Source organism: Chrysochloris asiatica, unplaced genomic scaffold (assembly GCF_000296735.1).
Source record: "Chrysochloris asiatica unplaced genomic scaffold, ChrAsi1.0 scaffold00056, whole genome shotgun sequence".
Lineage (NCBI taxonomy): Eukaryota > Metazoa > Chordata > Mammalia > Afrosoricida > Chrysochloridae > Chrysochloris > Chrysochloris asiatica.
Genome location: NW_006408574.1, coordinates 7,536,279 through 7,557,787, shown reverse-complemented (window position 1 = coordinate 7,557,787; position 21,509 = coordinate 7,536,279). Strand labels below are relative to the sequence as shown.

The 21,509-nt window shown below is 47.5% G+C and overlaps 1 protein-coding gene across 3 annotated transcripts in view; it reads right to left on the bottom strand.

The window, feature by feature from the left end:
* Window positions 1-21,509, bottom strand: part of SMARCA2 (SWI/SNF related, matrix associated, actin dependent regulator of chromatin, subfamily a, member 2) — a 225,739-nt gene that overhangs the window by 109,479 nt on the left and 94,751 nt on the right. For all 3 annotated transcript variants that reach the window (XM_006863737.1, XM_006863738.1, XM_006863739.1), the window contains exons 18-22: window positions 21,179-21,292; window positions 11,616-11,723; window positions 11,003-11,089; window positions 8,228-8,274; window positions 6,212-6,378 (exon numbers count right to left, since the gene is read on the bottom strand). In XM_006863737.1, the coding sequence (XP_006863799.1) occupies window positions 6,212-6,378; window positions 8,228-8,274; window positions 11,003-11,089; window positions 11,616-11,723; window positions 21,179-21,292 (523 nt within the window). The remainder of the gene's footprint in view (window positions 1-6,211; window positions 6,379-8,227; window positions 8,275-11,002; window positions 11,090-11,615; window positions 11,724-21,178; window positions 21,293-21,509) is intronic.

The window sequence follows — 21,509 nt, the reverse complement described above, 5'->3', positions numbered from 1 at the left end:
AACCAACCAACCAACCAACCAACCAACCAACCAGCTTCCTGCTTACAGCAAGAGACCAGGGCTCAATGACACGACAAACTTTTCCTCTTGTCTACTTTCTAAATTCCATCGTGAATTGGACCAGCTGGCCAGACCCTTCACAGTGGACTGTCCAGCATGTGGTGGGTCTTTGGGGAGGAGTACTGCATGCCCTCTATTTAGTGAAGTTTCAGACACGTGGTATTGCTTTTTCACGTTATTTTCAGCACAGATTTGCTGAGATCAGGGCGAACCGTCTGCTTGAGATGCTGCCGGAAGGCGTGTCCTGTCTTAGCGGGAAACCTCCTCTCCCCATCGCTATCGCTTTTCCAGCAGACAGTGCCGAGACACCATTGCTCAGACAGAGCCATGGCTACAGAGAGCAGCGCCTGCATTCTGAGAGTGGGGTACACAGCTGTGCAGCCAAGGAGCTCCCAAGGCGAAAGTTCAAGGGTTTTCGACACCTGGAGATACTACCCCTAGTAGTATCATCATCACGCGTGGAAAAGTGGGGGGCCAGAGGTAAAAAGGAAGACCCTCAAAGAGATGGACTGATGGAATGGCAACAACACTGGGCTCAAATATAAGGAGAGCTGTGAGGATGGCTTGGACCAGACTGGGCACTTTCGTTCTGTTGTGCATACCGCCACTAAGAGTTGGAACTGATGCACAGCACCTGGCAACCACAACATGGACAGCATACACGTGTTTGTGACAGCCATCCATGGTTGGTGTTTCTGCTGAAGCAGCATTGGAGGTCTGACAGACCCTGGGAGACCCACACTGCCGTACATGGCTTGATGCAAAGGCACACGCTCCTTGCAGAAGGCCACGGAGCTCACCTCCTCAGACTCTGAGGCAGACTGGGATCAGTTATGAGAACACAGTGAATAGCAGTGACCTGTGTCTTGTTGAGAACCTGCCAGCACAAACACACCGCTGGGTTTCCGCAATGACTAATCCTAAGGGAATCACAGCTGCGTTAGGGGAGTTCTGTCTTTTGGGGTGAAACTTCCTCACGTGCTTTCACTCACAAATCACTTCCAGATAAAAAGGACACGACAATGGAATACTAGCTAAACCAATCCATGAAGCAGAGAAAAACAAAACACAAAGACGTGCCTAGCTTTCAGCGTGGGGTTTTTCCTGCAGTTAACATTGGATGCAGTAGGTATAGCTGAGGAGAACTGAAGGCATGCTAATGATTTGGGGCTGGGGGTGGGAAGGGGTGGCTCAGTTGAACGGTGTGTACCCGTTTATGCAAGTCCACCTTCACTGTGGAGGGCAAAGGTGGCTCGGTGGTGGTGTTCTTGCCTTCCATGGAGGAAATAGGGTTCGAATCCAGGCCCAGGCACCTCATGGATGGCCACCACCTGTCTGTCAGTGGAGTTGGGGGTGTTGCTGTGATTCAGTGGAGGCCTCTGTGGAGCTTCCAGACAGAGAGAGACTAGGAAGAAAGACTTGGAGATCTAGTTGCAAATCAGCCAGTGAAAACTGTAGGAATGCAATGGTCCAATCTCACGGTGGAGGGGATCACTATGAGTCTGGGACTCGATGGCAGCTGACAACAATCATTACAATCATAGCTGCTTGTCCATCAATTCTCCTCACCCTGCAAACATCTGGGTACTGCTGCCATGCACAGGAGCCTGGCCACCCTTCTCAGTTCCAGCTGGAACATGTCAGAAGCCTGTCCACCATTCCCAATTCCAGCTAACCCTCGTCAGACACTTGCTGTCTTGTCTATCCTACAACCGAAGGGGACAGTCAGTGTCTCCTTCACCTAGTGCCTGGTTATTTTCAGTTAATCACTAGGAGACAGTGTGAATGGTAAGTTCAAAGTCACTTTTAGATACTGTCACCACAGAAGTTGCCCATCCTCTGAGGGACGGGACAGATTTCTTAAGATCTGCTCAAACTGAGCTAACTTAGAGCCAGAGATCCAAGCCAGAAGCTGGCCACAGCATTTACTTCACACGGAACCTTTGGCAGGTCAACTGTTGTTGTTGTTACGTTGTGAAGTGCTGTAGAGAGGGATCCAACTATAGCAACCCATGAACAGCAGGATGAATCCTGTCTGGTCCTGTGCCCCCCTCTCCATCTTTGCTGGGTTTGAGTCTTCTGTCACCATGTCAGTCCACCTCGCTGAGGGTCTTTGATGACCCTCCACTTTACCGTCCATCTCACTGACGGTCTTTGATGGCCCTCCACTTTACCAAGCATGTGTCCTTCTTCAGGGATTGGTCCCTGCTGACAACATGCCCCAAGTACCTGAGACAAAGCCTCGCCTTTCTGGCTTCTAAGGGGCATTCTGGACAAATTAATTCCTCTTTCTAAGCCTTTGTTTTCACATCTATTAAATGCGGGATCGCTATGTTCCCCCCAAATATGCACTGAAGTCTAAACCTCTGTACCTGCAAATATGCCCCTGTCTGGAAACAGAGCGTTTCTTTGGTTATATTAATGAGTCAGACCCTAGGAGAGTGTGGCCTTGTTCTGACCACTCCTGAGTGGTGGATTCTATCAGGGGTCAACCTCCACACACACACACACACACACACACACACACACACACACACACACACATGGGGAAGACAGACAGGAAGGGAAACTAAGCAACATGGAAGACCCCACCCCTAGAGCCCTGATTTAGACTTCCAGCCTCCAAAACTGTAAGACTAAATTCCAGTTTGTGAAAGCCACCCACGTACAGTACTTAGGAAACAAGACAGATATAAAACAGCACATTGTAAATGGAAACAGGAGTACCTTCTTTGTTGACAAAACTACACGAAACAAAACACAGGGAGAGCTTTGTCTCGTAGCCCACATGTTCTTGGCATCCATCAACATTAGGTCTGATTACTATTACTGTTAATAACAATAAGGGCAGCAACCAAGAGACTATGAAGAAGCCTCTTGAGCGTGTGTCAAGGTCACCTCCTGTCAGGTGCACAGACTCAAGGAGAGCTGAAATCCCAAATGAAGTGCCACAAAGTAGTAAACAAGATGCCTCTAAGTTACCTGTGGGGGCTGTAAACCCAGAGAAAATGAGGGTGGGCTGTACCTCTCCTGAGCAGCAGGGGGGGTTTGTTTTTAGGGGAGCCCTTGTTGGTGCCAACGATGAACACACGGCTGCTAATTGCAAGGCCAGAGGTTCGAGTCCACCCAGAAGCAGCTCGGAAGAAAGGCCTGGTGAATTGCTTTAGAAAAACCAGCCACTGAAAACCCTGTGGAGCCCAGTTCTACTCTGACATACTGTGAGAAGTGGTGGAGACATTCTGGAGTGAGGGCGACTTCCCAGGTGATACTGTGGATAACACGGTCGTGTCTGTGAATTCAAAGTCAATATGGATTCATGCAACCCTTCATCTCTTCTCAGAGCAGTTGTTGTGTTATTAAGTGCCGTCGAGTCGATTGCGACTCATAGCAACCCTGTATAGGGTTTCCAAGGAGCAGCTGGTGAGCTTGAACCGCCAACTTTGCAGTTCAAATGGTCTCAGAATGGTAAAAAAGGTTTAAAATCATTAAGGCCACCAGAGAGCGCATTGCATTTAAAAATCCCCGTAGGAAATGGACTGGACTGCAAGGTGGGTTTGAACCGCAAAGTCAGCAGTTCAAACTCACCAGCAGCTCCTCGGAAACCCTATACAGGGTCGCTATGAGTCAGAACCGAATCCACGCTACTTAACACCTTCAGAGGTAGGCCCTGAAGAGAATTCCCCTAGAAACTCCACAAGGAGCATATGTGGCAAGTCTGAGCTGTGTCTGGCTGCGTAATTATTATTTACAAGCTCAAGACAGCCCTGCTAAAGAGCACTTCAAAGATGCTTTAACTTTACCGGAAATTCTGAGGAAATAATGGCTATTTTGGGTTAGGGAAAACTTCTGACACAGAGAAATTTCCCCAAGTGCCTCTAGCCGCGGACAGCAAATGAATACTACATGTACTATAGATAAATTATACCCAATTAAAGATGAACAATAACAAAGTCTTACCTTATTATACTTAATGGCAACAGGAAGACACAATGTCAGACTGAAAGGAAAACCGAGCCTTTGACTAGAACCCACTCACACACTGCCATCGAGTTGATTCTGGCTCAGAGCGGCGACAGGACAGAGAACTGATCCTTAGGGTTTCTGAGACTCAGTCTGTATAGAAGCAGCCTGCCTCATCTGTCTCCCTGGGAGTGGCTATTAGGTTCGAACCACTGAGCTTGTGGTTGGCAGCCCAGCACATAACCCATTGTGCTACCAGGGTCCATCTGTGATTCAATAGCAACGCTAAATCTCCCACTTAATAATCATTTCATGGGAGTCACCGTGTGGCGCTGTGGGTTAATGCTCTGGACTGCAAGGTCGGCGGTTCAAGCTCACTAGCTGCTCCTCAGAAACCCCATGCAGGGTTGCTGTGGGTCAGAACCAACTCGACAGCACTTAACAAACACCAGTATTAGTAGTACCACACCATTCCTGTCGCTAGTTTCCATGGCAATGTCGGGTACAACAGAAGGAGATGGCATTTGGACTTGCCAACCGCACCATCCCTGTTACGCTTGACAGCCTTGTTGTGTGCCTTTTGGGGCCTTCCAGCTTCAGGGCTCATCTTCCAGCTGGATGTCAGCCAATGTCCCATTGTGACCCCCAAAGGTTTTCATTGTTCTTTTTCCCCATTAATTTTCGTAAGTACACTGCCAGGCTTTTCTTCCTAGTCTTTCTTGGTCTGGAAGCTCCGATGAAGGTCTGTCCACAATGGGTGACCCTGCTGGTATTTGAAATGCCGATGGCATAACTTCCAGAATCCCAGCAACACACAGCCACTCTAGTACCACACTCGAGCAGGTGAGTGAAGGATGCTCTGCTTAGTCAGTGAACACACACTGGCTGGTGGAGAATTTGCTCTCATGCCTACACCCCTTTGCATGTATTACTGTCGCCCCGCCATAGTCTGCAAATCTCCACATCCCTCAGCTCTAAAACATTATGGCTGGGTTCCAAATATCAAAAACATTCATTTGAGACGCATGCATCTTATTTTCTTATTACACTTTAGTACTTACGGACTGAACACAAATTCCAAGTGCTTCTGTTGTTCATTCTTGAAATCAGGGAAACATTTGGCAGAATTTGCAAAAGTCCGCAAGCAACAGAGCCCCCTGCCTCTTAACACCATAACAGGGAGAAATATGTTCTACTTCGAACAACACAAGTATTGATAACAATTAAGTATTTTATGGTTACAGGAGCAAAGAGACAGAGCCTCCCCTCATTCTGTGGCCCCTTCACTCCCATGTTAACAGAAAAAATCTCGAGGTACGCCACAACATTCTCGAAGGTATGTACGAAACAGACTCTTCAGAGTTAGCAGGGTGGATTAAATTTCACTTGAATTTAGTTTAGTTTAATTTGGGTATGAGTCCATATGTGTTGTATGTTGGATAAACCTGAAACCCCTGAAGCCCACGGCTACCAATTTGCTTCTGACTAGCAAAGAATAAAAGGTACAGTGTAGAACTGCTCCAAAGGGTTTCCATGGCTATGAATCTATACGGGAGCAGACAGCCTCCTCTCTTCCGAGCAGTAGCTGGTTAAGTTCAAACCGCTGACCTGGCAGGCCGATGCTTAATGCACTGCACCACCAAGGAAGGCCCCTATGGGAAATAAACAGCTGTGCAAAGTTTCCCCCATACTTGAGGATGTAAGAGAAACTGCTGCCTAGGAAAGACACAACCACCCTAGGAGCCCTGGTGGCACAAAGGTGAAGTGCTTGTTCACTAACAGAAAGTTTCGCAGTTCAAATCCACCCACAGCAGAGCTTCAGGAGAAGTCCTGGTAATCTGCTCCCATAAAGACCCCCAATGTGAGGTGCTATTGCGTTGGCTTCGATCCATAGCGACCCTGTATAGGCTTTCCAAGGAGCAGCTGGTGGTGAGCAGTCCAGTACTTGTCCTACAGTGCCACACCAGGACTTCCCGTGAAGACGACAGGCTAGAAAACCATCTAGGACACTTCTACTCTGTCATGTGGGGTCACTGTGGGTTACAATGGACTCCACACCACCCACCAACGCTGCCTCACCTAGCTCTACCGCAATCCTGGCCCTCCTTTGTGCCGGGCACTGGACTGATGTGCCTAGTTTGCCTTTACTTTCAGTCCCACAGTTTCAAAACCCCAGTCCTCACAGGCTTACCATCAAGGCGCAGGTATAGAAAGTTCCGGAAGGCAAAGTAGTCCTCCATTATGGTCATGAGTGACGTCATCTGGCAGAAGAGTAGCACCCGGTGGTTTGTGGCCCTCAGCTTGGGCAGAATCCGGTCCAGTAGCTCGAACTTCCCCGAGGCCCGATACAGCTCAGCCCTGAATCAGAAAAGCAACAGCAAATGTGAGTATCAGCCCTGCCGTCTGGAGGGGCGCGGGGTCGCACTACCTCACACAGAGCCCCACCTAGCCAACAGCTGAGGGCTGAGGGAACGCACACCCGCAGACATAAGAGTATTTATGGTACAAAGAAAGCATTCTCACACAAAGATCTAGAAAGAGCTGTGGACACGGTCAGAGTGGACTGAGGAAGGGGCCAGAGTCCTAGCTCACTTTAGCAGTATGAGTCCAAGCCAGGGCTTTGAGCCGGTTACAAGTTTGTAAAACATGAGTGAAGCTGAATGATAAAACCGAACGGGTAAAGTGATGGCTCAAGACTCTGGAATGGGAGGCTTGGAAGAGGCGCATGGAGTCCTTTCAGGTGCCAGACGCAGGACACTGGTTTCGGGTCAGCACCTTGGAGAGCGAGCAGCACACATTCAAAACGGTAGGGGCAGCCTCCATCTTTGATCTGTGCACCATAGTTTCCAACTCTCTCGGTCATGAGATTCGGCGACTCTCTCGGTCAAGAGATTCGGCGACACTGCCCTTGTTGTCTAAGAAGGAGACTGAATTTCTAGCCGGGCTTCCATCTGCATGATGCCTGTTCTAGCTCACCTACATTTTACAGATTCAGGCCCCTTGTGGTTCTGCCTCACCCAGCATGACCGAGCCCTTCTTCCCAGGTCAATCAGGGTGGAGACGAAGCAAAACTATAATAACATGATGGTCCACTCAGGGAAAGTGGAGGGGTGGGCGTGGGGAGCTTTCTCCTTCACAATAACCACTTTTTGTTTTTGTGTCTGGTTTATAAACTTAGCAGCGTGCATGTAGTCTCCAACATGAAAATGCACCCTTTGGTAGTTTTATCAGCTGGTGGAGAATACTTGGAATAGACATATTGCAAAGTGGATGCCTGACTGACCCTGCTTAGAGAGCTGCCCTCCAATGCTCGCTGTGGTCACACTTTCTCTCTGTGACCCTAGTCAAGCTGACAGGGCCAGGGCTGACCCGAGGCCCTAAGATGAGGCAACCAGTCTCTCTAGAGCCCAAGGTTCCATCCGAACTCCTTCAACCAGCAGTCAGCTGCTGTTGGGCCAACTGTGACTTATTGGAGACCTCACATGTGACACAGCAGAACTATGCTTTGTAGGGTTGTCATGGCTGTGAACTTTCAGAAGCAGGTGGCACCTCTGTGTGGATTCAAACTTTCTGGTGAACAGAAGAATGTGTCCCCATTTGATCACACAGGGATTTTGTGGTGCCGCTCTGTTCAGCCATGTGCCAAAGGGACCAGAGGAAAAGAGAGTCAGGAACAGACTCTTGGTCCTGGTTCTTGATGGGTCCCAGCTCCCTGGTTTCTATGATGAAGATGCAGGAAGAGCCCCCCTATATGCTAACCCTAAATGTACCCTGGTGGGAATCCAATCTGAGAGACCACTGCTAAACAAAAGATGTCTCTTATGCAAACCTGCTCTCCAGCAAATGGGTGTCAAACAGTACGCACTGATATCAGATTGGAGGCCCTTGAATGTCAAATAGGAAGATAAAGTCTCTTTGAGCCCAAAGGACACAATGGTGCTGTGTAATAAGCTTCAACAACATTTTAAAAACTCTGAAGTTCCGAGACTACCAGGAGATCTATTCAATGAGATTCATGTTCCCAGAATCCCCACTTGCTCAAGACCAGGAATAATTGATACCAATCGAGTAAGAGTGAATGCGGAAACTATTTTGGCATCTCCACTCCACTAAAAAGGGAAGGTGGAAGGCAGTACAGATGTAGGGAAGACATTTATAAAGGACTCACAGCATTGTGTTTTGGAAGAAAAGGATTTTAAGACTTTACCCATTGATGACTCCATTTGAATAACCCAAATGTTCAGCAAAAGATTCCTAGAAAAAAAAAAAGAAAAATTGATTCAAATCTTAACTCAATGATGAGTCTTCTTTATCTGAGGGGCGGGAGGAGGAGCTGATCCTACTACAGTTAATGAAAACAAAATTAGAAATAAATAAATATGCAATAGAGTGAACCGGAAACATTTGCATCCTGACCCTGTCATAGGAGAAATGGACCCTGTGGGTTTCAGGGAGTTACTAGTCACTCAGCCTTGGATGAGTGGTCAGTCCAAGTGGCACAGAGGTGAGCACCAGAGGGCCCCAGGCTGCGTGGGGCCCACGATTAGCCAAAGTATCCATCCTCACAAAGTGTTGAGTCTAGACGAGACCTGGAGCGTAATGTTGTTGTTGTTGTTAAGTGCTGTTGAATCGGTTCCAACTCACAGCAAGCCTATGCACAATAGAACGAAACCCTGCCCGGTCCTGAGTCATCCTCACAATCGTTGCTACGCTTGAGCCCATCGCTGCTGCCACTGTGCCAGTCCATCTCATTGGGGGCTCTCCCTCTTTTCTGATGATCCAGTGAAATCCTCCCCTCTTTGCTTCATTACAACTAAGGCCCTAAATGCCCACCAACAGTCAGGCCTCTGGTTTCTACTTTTCAATCCCGGAGCTCCCTCCTCCGTGACAGGAAGGGCTCTAATGGCCTTGTCCACGTGGCTTCCCGTGGTTTCTCTCTGACCACGGAGTTGAAGCCCATCCTCAGGGAAGGAGACTGTTTCACACCTTCACACTTAAGTCATTAGAAGGAGCTCTGGTAGCATAGTGGTTACGAATCGGGCTACAAAGCTCAGGGTCAGCAGTTCAAAACTACCAAATGCTCCACGGGAGAACGATGATGCTTTCTGCTCCAGTAAAGATTTACAGCCTCGGAAACCCTGTACAGGGTCGCTATGGGTCGGAACCGACTCCATGGCACACCACCACCACCAGTCTCATTTGGGTGTCTTCCCCTAAAATGGTTCCAGTCAAAACAGTGGCTTCCGAGGGGACCTGCTGGAGAGGTTATGGCGATTGTTTTCTAAGGATTCCAAAGGAGTCATCTTGAGAAGAATTACTCCAAGGACACAGGATGATCATAGAGGCTTAATTAGGAAAAAGTTTTTAAGAAAATGAAAAACTGTAACAGTAACAACAACAACAACAACAACAGATGGCGTTGCTGAGAAACAGGCCGGGAAAGGTGGACCGAGGAAGTTTCTCCACCACGGTTTCCAAAGGTAGAAAGGGCTGTCCTGTGAGAATTTCCTTAGGAAAACCTCATCCCACCCACCTCAGAGCCCTGGTGTTGCCCCCTCACACGTCTTACTGTTCTCCAAATCCTCCCAAAAAAACACTGAAAAGTAACTGACTGATCCCTTTAAGGACGCCGAAACTGCTGCTTTGATGTGGGGTGTCAATGCAACTCTGTGTCAGAGGGCTGGAGAGATGGAATCACCCCCTTCAGAGGTGTGTTCACAACAGCTTCACATTTTGATCTTTGTGTTGAATAAAGATTTCTATCATTTTGTAGCATTACTTTTGGACTGATCCTCACACACCATCCTCTCACAAGTATGATAACAAATGTTGTTGTTGTTGTTGTTAAGTGCCATCGAGTCGGTTCCGACCCATAGCGACCCTGTACAGGGTTTCCGAGGGTGTAAATCTTTACAGGAGTAGAAAGCCTCATCTTTCTCCCGCGGAGCGGCTGGTAGTTTCGAACTGCTGACCTTAAGGTTCGCAGCCTGATAGTTATGGTGAAAAGGGGCAGAAAACAAACAATTTTCCCAGGGAAGGAATATTCCAAGTCATCTTGTTTTTACACTGTGATGACGAAGCTTCCATTTTCCAGAAGCTTCTATTTAAAAAAAGAACAAAAACAACACAACTGGTCTGGGGGGGTGGAGACCTGCTCTCACATCCAGCATCAGCTGCACTGAGACCTGGAGAACTCGGCTGTGGGCTTCTGCCGTCCAAGCTCAGCATGTCACTATGGTGAAACCGCTGTCTCAGGAGCAGGGCACACAGCATCCTGGCCCATCCCCCAAATAGCTTTCTTCAGGAAGGAACATTAGGATGAAAGCACGGATTTACATCAGCATGAAGTCTCCAGACAGGTACCAGACTTGAGCTGGTGTCTTCCCCCCCAAGGAAATAGTCACACCATCTTTCTCTCCTCAAACCAAACTCACTGCCGATGGATTGAATCCGACTCACAGCGACCCTGTGGGATAGAGCAGAACGGCCCCCTAGGGTTTCTGAGACTGTAACCTTAATGGAAGCAGACAGCCTCGTTTTCTCCCCTGGAGCAGTTCATGGGTTTGAACCACCAACCTTGGGATCAGCAGTCCAACGCCACATCTTTCCGAGAAAGCTGAGCACATCTTTATTTCTGTACATTACACAGGATTGCCAGGACTTAGAAGCAAGTAGACGGCACTTAACAACATGCTTTGAACAAGGCCATTCGCGGTCCTCACTGGAGCCCAGAGAGAGAACCCACACTCTCGACACGTTCCTACAACTCCACACTCCTCACATTCCAGCTGCTCCAGCGCTTCTGGTGCCAACGCAGACCCACCTGCTGAAAATTCCAGTCTGTTCAGTCTGCAGAACGTGTTGGTTCGGCTCTGCACCCAAATTTTGACCCCCTTTTTAGTTTCACTTGTTTTTTTTTAACTGCCATTCAGAGAACTAGAGGGGCCAGGATTAGAACACAGAACACAATGCACAGACTCACCTCAATGTGCTGAAACATGTAGGGATGGTTGCAGATTTTCCTCAATTGCATGATAGTATTCATGAGTGTCTTAGCGCCTCCTTTCCCCTAAGAGCAAGGTGGACAGATCAAAATTAAGCATCGTTATCCACTGACCAGGTAGTTCCAGAGATTAGAAGCGGACCTCTAGGGTGGGCAAGGGGCCACAGGTCTGCTGCGTAACACACACAGCATATGGTCAAAGCTCCTGTTACCAGCAGCAAGATCTCAGGTTCACCACAAGCATCTTTCTTGGGATGAACGTGTTCTACATTTAAATGAAATCTCAGGGGCCAATGTGAAATTGGCAGCTTTGTGGCATAATTGTGAACTCCCTAGCATTCTGGGGAGACAGAGATCAGAAGAGCTGTCCTGCAAGTGTGAATGGCTTGGAGGACAACTTTTTTGAGGCCACCCCAAGCTCAGGCCGAGTGTGACCTGGACAAAGCTGGCTGTTTTGGTGATGTGAGAATACTCCCCTCGTCCCTCCTCCCAGCCCCTCTGTGCAGTTTGTTTTAAGATGTTGGAAGACCCTCGGTGGGGAGGGAGGGGACATCAGCATCAGCAGGGACAAAAGGAAGCACAGCATCAGTACCTTCTTGTCTTTCTCAGAACCATCCGTGAGGAGGATCCCCTTGGCTTGCATGTGGCGGTACAGAATCTTCTGCAGCGCCGACATGTCACACTTGATCACGTACTCGACCTGTGGGAAAGGGGACAGGAAGCGGTTAAGAGCCTCTTAGGGAGACTGTGGGCACCTGGCTGGAAGACAACAAGGACCATTCCTGGAATCAAGAGGGGCGCTCCCTTTCCCTTCTGGGATTCATGGAGTGGGTGGGAGTTCGACATGGAATGAACTGTGTGCCTTCCGTAATCATTGTTCTCTGGCGGGGTCTTGATTCTCAAAGGTTCGGCAGTAACAGGATGGTGTCATATGGCAGTTATGGGATGATCCCCCCAAAGATGTGAGCAGATGTGAAAAACCAGTAAAAGAATTAAGGGTGGGCTGCAATGCCCTTAATTCTGTCCTAGCGCTGAGCTGATGTGTGTTCCCTTGCGATGTGGCCTGAAACACCTTTTACTTAGAAGAGAGAAAAGTGGGGAGACATGAGCTGAGCTCAGAGGGACCTACGACCAGCCAGAAAGAAGAGCCGGAGTGGAGTACATCCTTTGGACCTGGGTCCCTGCCCTGAGAAGCTCTTAGATCCTGAGGAAGACTGATGCAGAGACACATGGGGATCTCCAAGCTATGCTGGGCCTTCGGATGCTGAAGGGAGACATGGGCCTTTCTCCAGAGTCCACGCTCTGAAATTTAGTCTTCTAGTCTCCCAACTGTGAGAGAATACGTTTCTGTTTGCTAAATCCACCCCGCTGTGGTATTCCAGTTAAAGCAGCACTGGAGAACTAACACAGAAGTAAGGGAGACTGTGAGAGAATACGTTTCTGTTTGCTAAATCCACCCCGTTGTGGTATTCCAGTTAAAGCAGAACTGGAGAACTAACACAGAAGTAAAGGAGACTGTTGAGAGAATACGTTTCTGTTTGCTAAATCCACCCCGTTGTGGTATTCCAGTTAAAGCAGAACTGGAGAACTAACACAGAAGTAAAGGAGACTGTTGTTGTTGTTTGTTGTGAAGTGCCGTCCAGTCGGTTCCGACTCTTAGCGACCTGTATAGGGTTTCTGAGGAGCGGCTGGTGAGCTTGAACCTCCGACCTTGTGGTTCAAACTGACCTTGCAGTGCAGTGTATTAACCTACAGCGCCACACCCAAAGTGCTGAAGAGCAAAGATGTGAGTTTGAGGACTAAGGTGTGCCTGACCCAAGTCATGGTATTTTCAACAACCTCATACGCATGTGAAAGCTGGACAGTGAGTAAGGAAGACCATAGAAGAATTGATGCTTTTGAGTTGTGGTGTTAGAGGAGAATATTGTAAAGTACCATGGGCTGCCCATAGAACCAACAGATCTGTGTTGGAAGAAGTGCAGCCAGAGTGCTCCTTAGAGGCTCGGATGGCCAGACTTCATCTCTCATACTTCGGACATAGTATCAGGAGGGACCAGTCCCTGGAGAAGGATATCATGTTTGGTAAAGCAGAGGGGCAGTTTTAAACAGAGGGAGGCCCCCAGAGACATGGATTGGCACAGTGGCAGCAACAATGGTCTCATGACGTTGTGAGGATGGCACAGGACCGGGTGGTGTCCCCTTCTGTTGTGTACACGGTCCCTGTGAGTAGGAACCGACTCCATGGCACCTGACCACAGTACCCACTGTCCGTGGTCAGTAAGTCATCCTCTGGTGACTTATGTGTTGCTGTGGTGATGCTGGAAACCAGGCCATTTGGCTTTTTCAAATACCAGCAGGGCCACCCACAGTGGATGGAGCTGTCAGACTATAACAGACTAGGAAGAAAGTCCTGGCTATCTTCTGAAAATCACCCTGTGGATCACAATAGAACACAGTCCAGCTCGCTTGCTTTGGACACAGCATCAGAACAGATCAGTTGCTGGAAGAGGATATCAGGTTTGGTGAAGTGGACGGTCAGTGAGGTGAGCTGGAATAGCACAATGACATCATAGGAGGACCCCAACATGGCAGTGACCATGAGGACGATGCAAGGCTGGCCAAGTGTCCCAGAGTAGATGGAACCTTCCAGTGGTTCTATGGGAATAGAGGCTATGAGCAAGTTTTCACACATTTGTTGACTTGCTTCATGGTTGAGAGACGTTAGCTTCCCAGCAGGTCAAACATGTTCATTCAGCACAGAACGTTTCTAGTGTTCCCTCCACTTCCCACTTATCCGCTTACAGCTGAGTGAAGTGAGGGTCCAGCTAACGCCCTTTGGTATTCTTTGTGAATCATTTTGAAATGGTCGTATGTGGCTGTTACCCCAATACTATTAAACAGCCCTGGTTGTGTTGTGGATTACAAACTGGGTTGCTAATGCATGCTCAGTGGTCCCAATCTACCAGTTATTCCACACGAGAAAGATGAGGATTTCTGCTCCTGTAAAGACTGACATTTGTGGAAACCTATACAGGGTCACTATGTGTAGGAACCAACTCCATGGCTCATAACTACCACCACCACAATTGTTGTTGTTGTTAAGTGTCGTCATGTCGGTTCCAACCCACAGCAACCCTGTATAGGGTTTCCAAGGAGCAGCTGGTGAGCTTGAACCACTGACGTTGCGGTTTGGCAGCTTTGGAGGGGACTGGTCCAGCCAGCGGGAGTCACGATGGACAGACCTTAGTCACTGGTTTCGACACCCCTACAACAGGTGGGGGAGAAACCCTGATCTTCCTCAGAAGGGGTCAGGAAGGCAAATAAGCCATTATGTATCCGTTTCGATTTCTCATCGCCTTCTTGACCATCGAGGAAACAAAAATCCTCTCACATTTAATCAACAAGAATGGGCTTCAAATATAACCGCTTCCTGTTAAATTTTCAAAATACTTCTGCTTTTTCCAGAGCTGAGAATTCTCAAAGACAGTTCATCATGGCGAAGAAATGTGTGAGACAAGTACAGATTTCAACAAGTAGGATGATCTGGCGCATTTATTTTTGTTGCTGTTGTTGTGAGGTGCCGTCGAGTCAGTCCTGATTCATAGCTACCCTGTGAAGGGTTTCCAAGACACAGCTGGTGGGTCTGAACCACCGACCTTGCTGTTAGCGGTCCAATGGAGACCTGGTGTGGTGCTATAGGATGAGCACTGGATCGTAAGGTAGGTCTGAACCACAGGGTCGGAGGTTCAAACTCACCAGCTGCTCCTCTGAAACCCTACACAGGGTCGCTATGAGCTGGAAACGACTCGATGGCACTAAACAACAACATATCAAAACCACGTGCTATTTGAGGCATGTCAAGCTCTAGTTTACCTCGGATCTTGCAATACATTATGCTTAAACATATCTGAGTCTACATAAACAAGCTGTGGTACATTGATTATAATGGAAGCGTATTCAACCATAAAGACGACTCAAACTATTGGTACACCCAACAACGTTGATGACTCGCCAACGAATCATGGCGAGAAAGACCCATGTCACAATGCTGCACATGGTCCGGTTCCATCTGACATCCTGGGACTGTAAGGGTGGAGAACAGGTTAGGAGGTTACAGGAGGGTTGGGGTGGAGGGAAGGTTTACTAAAAACAGGGTTGTTGTTGTTAAGCCGTCGAGTCGGTTCTGACCCATAGTGACTCTGTATAGAGTTTCCAAGGAGCAGCTAGTGAGCTTGAACCGCTGACCTTGCAGTTCTAACTGACTTTGCAGTCCAGCGCATTAACCCACAGTGCTACACCAGGACTCCGAAAAGAGGGTAGGATCCAGGGAATGGTCCTTGTTATTAGATGTCATCAAACACTGCCGAGTCCAGCACTAACCTCACAACTATTGTCATGTTGCTGCCATGGTGACAATTCATGTTTTCAGGGGTCTTCCTAATTTTCATTAACTCTCCACTTGCCGCATTTTGAGTGCTCGCCAACTAAAGGGGCTCACCTTCTGGCACTGAATCTGACAAAGTCCCGCTGCCATTCATAACGCTTGCAGGGGCTAGCCAATCGGAAGTGGTTGGCCTCTCCTTCCTAGCCTGTCTTAGTCTGGAAGCTCTGTTGACACTTGTGCCCCATGGGTGACCCTGCATCACAGCAAGCCACCAGAGGAGAACACACTGGCAGACGAGCCACGGAGGGAATTGTTGGGAGGACGGAATTGCTTGCTAGTTTGAGGGTGGTTAACTGTGTATTCGTCAAAACTCAGAGAGTCGTTCACCCACAAGTAAATGTTACTGGATAAAAAGAGAAATAAATGAAGAAGTATATCCCCTAAGAGATCTTTGTTTTGTAAAATTTTTATGAAAACATGTAAAGATCACTTACATGGTATTGGAAGTGTTTAGGCGTTTTCTACCACCACGCAGAAGTCCTTTCTACATTCTTTGTGTGTGTGGAATAAGAAATGTACACAGTTTATGACTATCCACAGATGTGACTGTTAGTTTTGTTAAGTGTTGTCAAATCAGATTCAACTCATATTGATCCTGTGTAAGGTGGCTGAGGAATGACTGGTGAGTTTGAACCTCCAACCTTGCAGTTCAAACTGAACTTCCGGTCCAGTGTTTATCCTACAGAGCCACACCAGGACTCCTGGAAGCAGGAAAAAAAATCCTACTGGCAAGGAAGACAAGGAAAAGGCCAAAGTTCCCCAGGTAAAAAACTCCTCAGGCAGAAAAAAGCATGAATGTGGAGCCAAGTCCCAGCTACCACAGCCACACACACAGTGACTGGTCCACACACCCTGAAGGGTTTAGGTGAGGACAGAGATGTGGGAGGTCCCCAGAAAGTACAGGGGCACCAGCAGAGCGAGGAAGACCTCAAAATCGGTGGGGCACTGGAGTTCGCAATTTGTAACAGAAACAGCCCCGAGTGTAGGGCACGAAGAAGATGAAGTGGGATTAAAAGCTGTGGCGTTGTTTGCTGTTCTCTGGACTCCATTCTGACTCCTGGCGCCCCCATGTGTGCAGAGGAGAACTGCGCCCCACAGGGTGCTCGATCGAGGCTGGGACCTTTCAGAAGCAGATCGCCAGGCTTGTCTTCCGAGGCACCTCTGGGAGGGTTTGAACTAAAAACCATTTGGCTAGTAGTTGAGCGCTTAACTGTGTGTGCCACCCAGGAAATCCTAGAGTGAGCGTGATCTTTACCTTCTCCTCACAGCGATTCTATAAGGCAGACATTTACAGTCCAGTTCACAGAGAACCCTAGGCCCGCTTGGGTTAAGTGACCCCCCAAGTTCACACAGCAGGACGAGAAGTTTTTTGGGACTTGTGCTTTCTACTCCTCAGGTGCATAATGTAACAGTTTTCAGTGCTAGATATTAATCATTCGTTCACTCTTCTCCCATGCCACAGATTCCAGAACCTAGGGCTTACGTATATTTAATCCTCTTGCTTAAAAATCCCAACATGACTTTTCAGGAGAGGATGGTGGTGGTTATGTGCCATGGAGTCAGTTCCGACTCACAGCGACCCTGAACAGGGTTTCCGAGGCTGTAAATCTTTACAGGAGCAGAAAGCCTCATCTTTCTCCCACAGAGCAGCTGGTAGTTTCGAACTGCTGACCTTGCGGTTCACAGCCCGATTCGTAACCACTACGGCTGTGCATAAACAATAATACACCTGGAATTAGCAGCTACGAAATCAGTGTATTGCTTTGGGCAAATTGGATGCCAAAGACCTCTTTAAAGTGTTAAAAAAGCAAAGATGTCACTTTGAAGACTAAGTTACACCTGATTCAAGCCCTGGTACTTTAAATAGCCTCATATGCATGGGAAAACTGGACAATGAATAAAGAAGACCGTAGAATTGATGCCTTTGAGTTCTGGTGTTGACGGTGAATACTGAAAGGACCAGGGACTGCCAGAAGAACAAACAGATCAGCCTCGGAAGAAGTACAACCAGAATGCTCCTTAGAAGGAAAACAGAGTCTCTGAGAAGTAGGCAATTAGCCCAAAAGCCTAAGAACCTACATGAGCCACAGCCTTCTCTAAAAGCTAGAGGGCACCTGACTCCCACCACCAACCGCTCTGACCAGGGACACAACAGAAAGTCCATGCTCAAATGGGCTGTTGTTGTTGTTGTTAAGTGCCATCGAGTCGGTTCCGACCCATAGTGACCCTGTACAGGGTTTCCGAGGGTGTAAATCTTTACGGGAGTAGAAAGCCTCATCTTTCTCCCGCGGAGCGGCTGGTAGTTTCGAACTGCTGACCTTAATAACAAATGTAAGAGGCTAGAGGAGGCCCTAAGAGTGTGGCCCTGAGAAAACCAATCAACCAGAAACCGAAGACACTCCCAGAAGCCACTTTATAGCCAAAGACTTTTTAAAAACCCAAACCCAGTGCCCTCACAGCAGCCTGGTTCTGACTCACAGCGGCCAGGGAGGTTCCGAAGCTGTGAATCTTTGTGGGAGCTGACAGCTCCGTCTTTCTCCTGTGAACCAAACAATAAATGGGGCTACAAAACAAGCAACCGGAAGAATGCTCTTCCAAGCAATATACGAGGCAAACCAGACAGAAATGGGAGGAAATGGGGAGAATGCAGGCACATTTGGGGATTACAACCAAGATTACAGAACAATTCATAGATGAACTATTAATTGGAAAAGAAAAAACAAAGATCCAGTTGTTAGGTGCCATCAAGTCAGCACCGACTCATAGCGATCCTATGCACAACAGAACGAAATACGGCCCGGTTCTGGGCCAACCTCACAATCACTACTACGCTTGAGCTCATTGATGCTGCCAATGTGCCAATCCATCTCATTGGAGGTCTTCCTCTTTTTTCTCCGACCCTCCATTTTACCAAACATGATGTTCTTCTCCAGGGACTGGTCCCTCCTGATAGCATGTTCAAAGTATGAGACATGAAGTCTGGCCATCCTGGCTTCTAAGGAGTACCTCTTCCAACAACAGTTGTTGGTGTTAAGTACCATGGAGTCGGTTCCGACTCATAGTGACCCTGCACAGGGTTTCCAAAACTGCAAATCTTTACAGGAGCAGAAAGCCTCATCTTTCTCCTGTGGAACAGCCAGTAATTTCAAACTGCTGACCTTGGGGTTAGCAGCCTGATTTGTAACCACTACGCTACCAGAGCTCCTTAAAGTCCACATAAAAAACAAACAAGGAATGAATCCTAGGGAGTCACAAGTGGGGGAGCCGTGGGCTGGAATCACTTAGTGTTAACAGGTTTCGTTTGGTTGGATTGTCCCTCAGAGGTACTCAGAAAGGTCTCAGAACGGTAAAATAAATAGTTTTGTAAGCAGGGATTCCTATGTGACATCACTGGACACCCAGCCCCTTGTTCTACATCAATTCAGATGTACGTCAATGGCTTTTCTTAAGACAGGACATCTCTCAACTTGTACTATGTCTAAGACACACACAGACACACACAACAACAACAATCAATATGAACCTGTCTTAGAAATCGTAAAGTAGGTGGAGAAGTTTTAGGGAATGAGTTATCTTTTATATTTCTTTTCAAGGAAAAAAACTTTAATAAAATAGCTAAGATCTCATCTTTACCACTTTCAGGATGAACATAGCAATATGCTGACAAGTAGTCCAAAGCTGTTGTTGTTAGGTGTCCTCGAGTTGGTTTTGATTCATACATAGTGAGCTTATTATGATGTACAAGAGAACGAAACACCACCTGATCCTGGGCCAACCTCACAATCGTTGCTACACCTGAGCCCACTGCTGCTGCCCATCTCACTGGGGGTCTTCTTTTCCGCTAACCCTCCACTTAAAAATCCTATGGAGCCTTGTGATTCCTCCATTGAGTAAACTCCATCTTTAACTGAAAAGATGTCACTTAAAGACATCAAGCCTACAGGGAACAAAGGAACACACCGACAACATCCAGTCCTCAAGATGTGTTCTGGTGCAAAGTCAAGAGGGTCCATCTCTAAATATTTAGGCTTTCACTGGGGTAACTATGATACAAGAAACACTTTATTTCCATTTATTTTTTCTGACTGGCAATGGGTAAGAAATTAGGGAATCAAACTCTCTTTATTAGCAAAGCGATCACCTTGGCAATTGCCACTTAAAACCGAATGAGACGAAAGCCAGATGAACCAATGCGTCCCAAAATAGCGCAGTGACACACACAAACACAAGTCAAATATTTCAGAATTGGCCCAGCCAAAGGGAAACCTAAATCAGACATCTCAGGCGACGAATCATACACGATGCCAGGCAATCCATCTTTGTAAGACTAGAACTTTGAATTGCAAACACGAGAGATTCCAAATACGATCAGAAACAGGAGACTGAAATCTGACCAGAAAACTGTTCATTCCAAAAGACCTTTGAAATGGCTCAGTGCTAGAAGAGTAATCCGAAAAACTGTACTCCCTCCAAATGTTTGTTTCTAAGATGCGCAACAAGAACCGGGCCCCAGCATCATGAGACAATGGGTGTGTGATTTGCAGGGATTTGATTTTTAATGCACTATATAACAACACATGCAGCGGATATTTGACAAACATTCAAGAAAGCTGACAGAAAATTAACTGTGTCCTTCGAAGGTAATTACAGAAGGCCCAAACCCAAATCTGTCTTTGACTTATATAAACAGATCAGCAGTGACCTCCAACGAGGTCAGTAAGTTAAAAAATAAAAAGAAGATGAGAGTTTAAACGTAATGAAACCCTTGCCTCTGCAAGGATGAGATTGTCCACTCCAACAGGACAAATGCTGGACAGCATTGCTCAGATGAAATAAGCTAATGCAGAGACCCTAAAACTTATGCGTGGTTACCTGCAGCAAGAGGGAGGTGAGCATTTGATGGTGGCAGAGAAATCTGGAAAAGGATTAGTTAGGTGGAAGACCAGCCAATGTCCCTGAATGGCACATGGACAGACTGCTGAGGCAGCATATGTCATGTGTATTTTCACTCTGGTGGATGGTGCTGGTGGTCATGTGCCGTGGAGTCGGTTCCGACTCATAATGACCCTGTGCAGGGTTTCCGAGGTTGTAAATTATGGGAGCAAAAAGCCTCCTCTTCCTCCTGTACGACAGCTGGGAGTTTCAAACTGCTGACCTTGAGATTGATTAGCTGCCTGACTCGTAACCACTACGCTACCAGAGCTTTGAAAAAATATAAACGATGAGACTCAGTGATAATGTTAGAAATGTTGCCCTAAAGAATTTCTGGAATCTAGTCTGAAGATGCTGAACTGTGTCTTCCTTCTCTACAAAATCCTTCCGCTTCATGCAGCACGGAAGTACTTTACCATGCTTTCCCAAACCCACCAGACCCACTGCCATCGGCTGATACAGACTCGTGGCCACCCTGTTGGACACAGGAGAGTTGCCCCATGTGGTTTCCAACACTGTCATCTTTACGGGAGCAGACAGCCACATCTTTCTCCCGAGGACCTGCTGGTAGATTTGAACTGTTGACCTTCTGAGTAGCAGCCTAGTACTTAACCGCTGTGCCACCAGGGCTCCTAAAATGATCTCCCAAGTTCCTGTCAGTAAAAGGCAAGCCAGCCCGTAGCTGCTTCAGCAAAACAAAACTGCAGGTACTTGAAATCTTCAAAGTTCCTCCCTTGCATGGGGGAAAAATAAATTCACAACTTGAATCTGAGACTTACTTTTTCCGGAAGCTGGGATTCAACTTCCTTCTTGAGTCTCCTCAGCAAGAAAGGTCTCAGCACCTTGTGCAGACGTCTGATGATCAATATGGTTTCCTCTTCATTTAAGTCCACCTATCAGAGAACCACAGGTGAAACAGACAGACTTGTTCCATGTCAGTTGCCAGCATCCACACACACAACTGTAACTGTATCGGCTTTAAGGCCAGGTCACTCATACCTCTGGTGAGACAGGTGGATAAAATGGCCTCTACCTGGGTGTCAAGTCCAGAACATAAGAGTCCTAGAAGCCACTTGCCTCAGATCAATTGTCCTAAGTGTGCAGAATTTA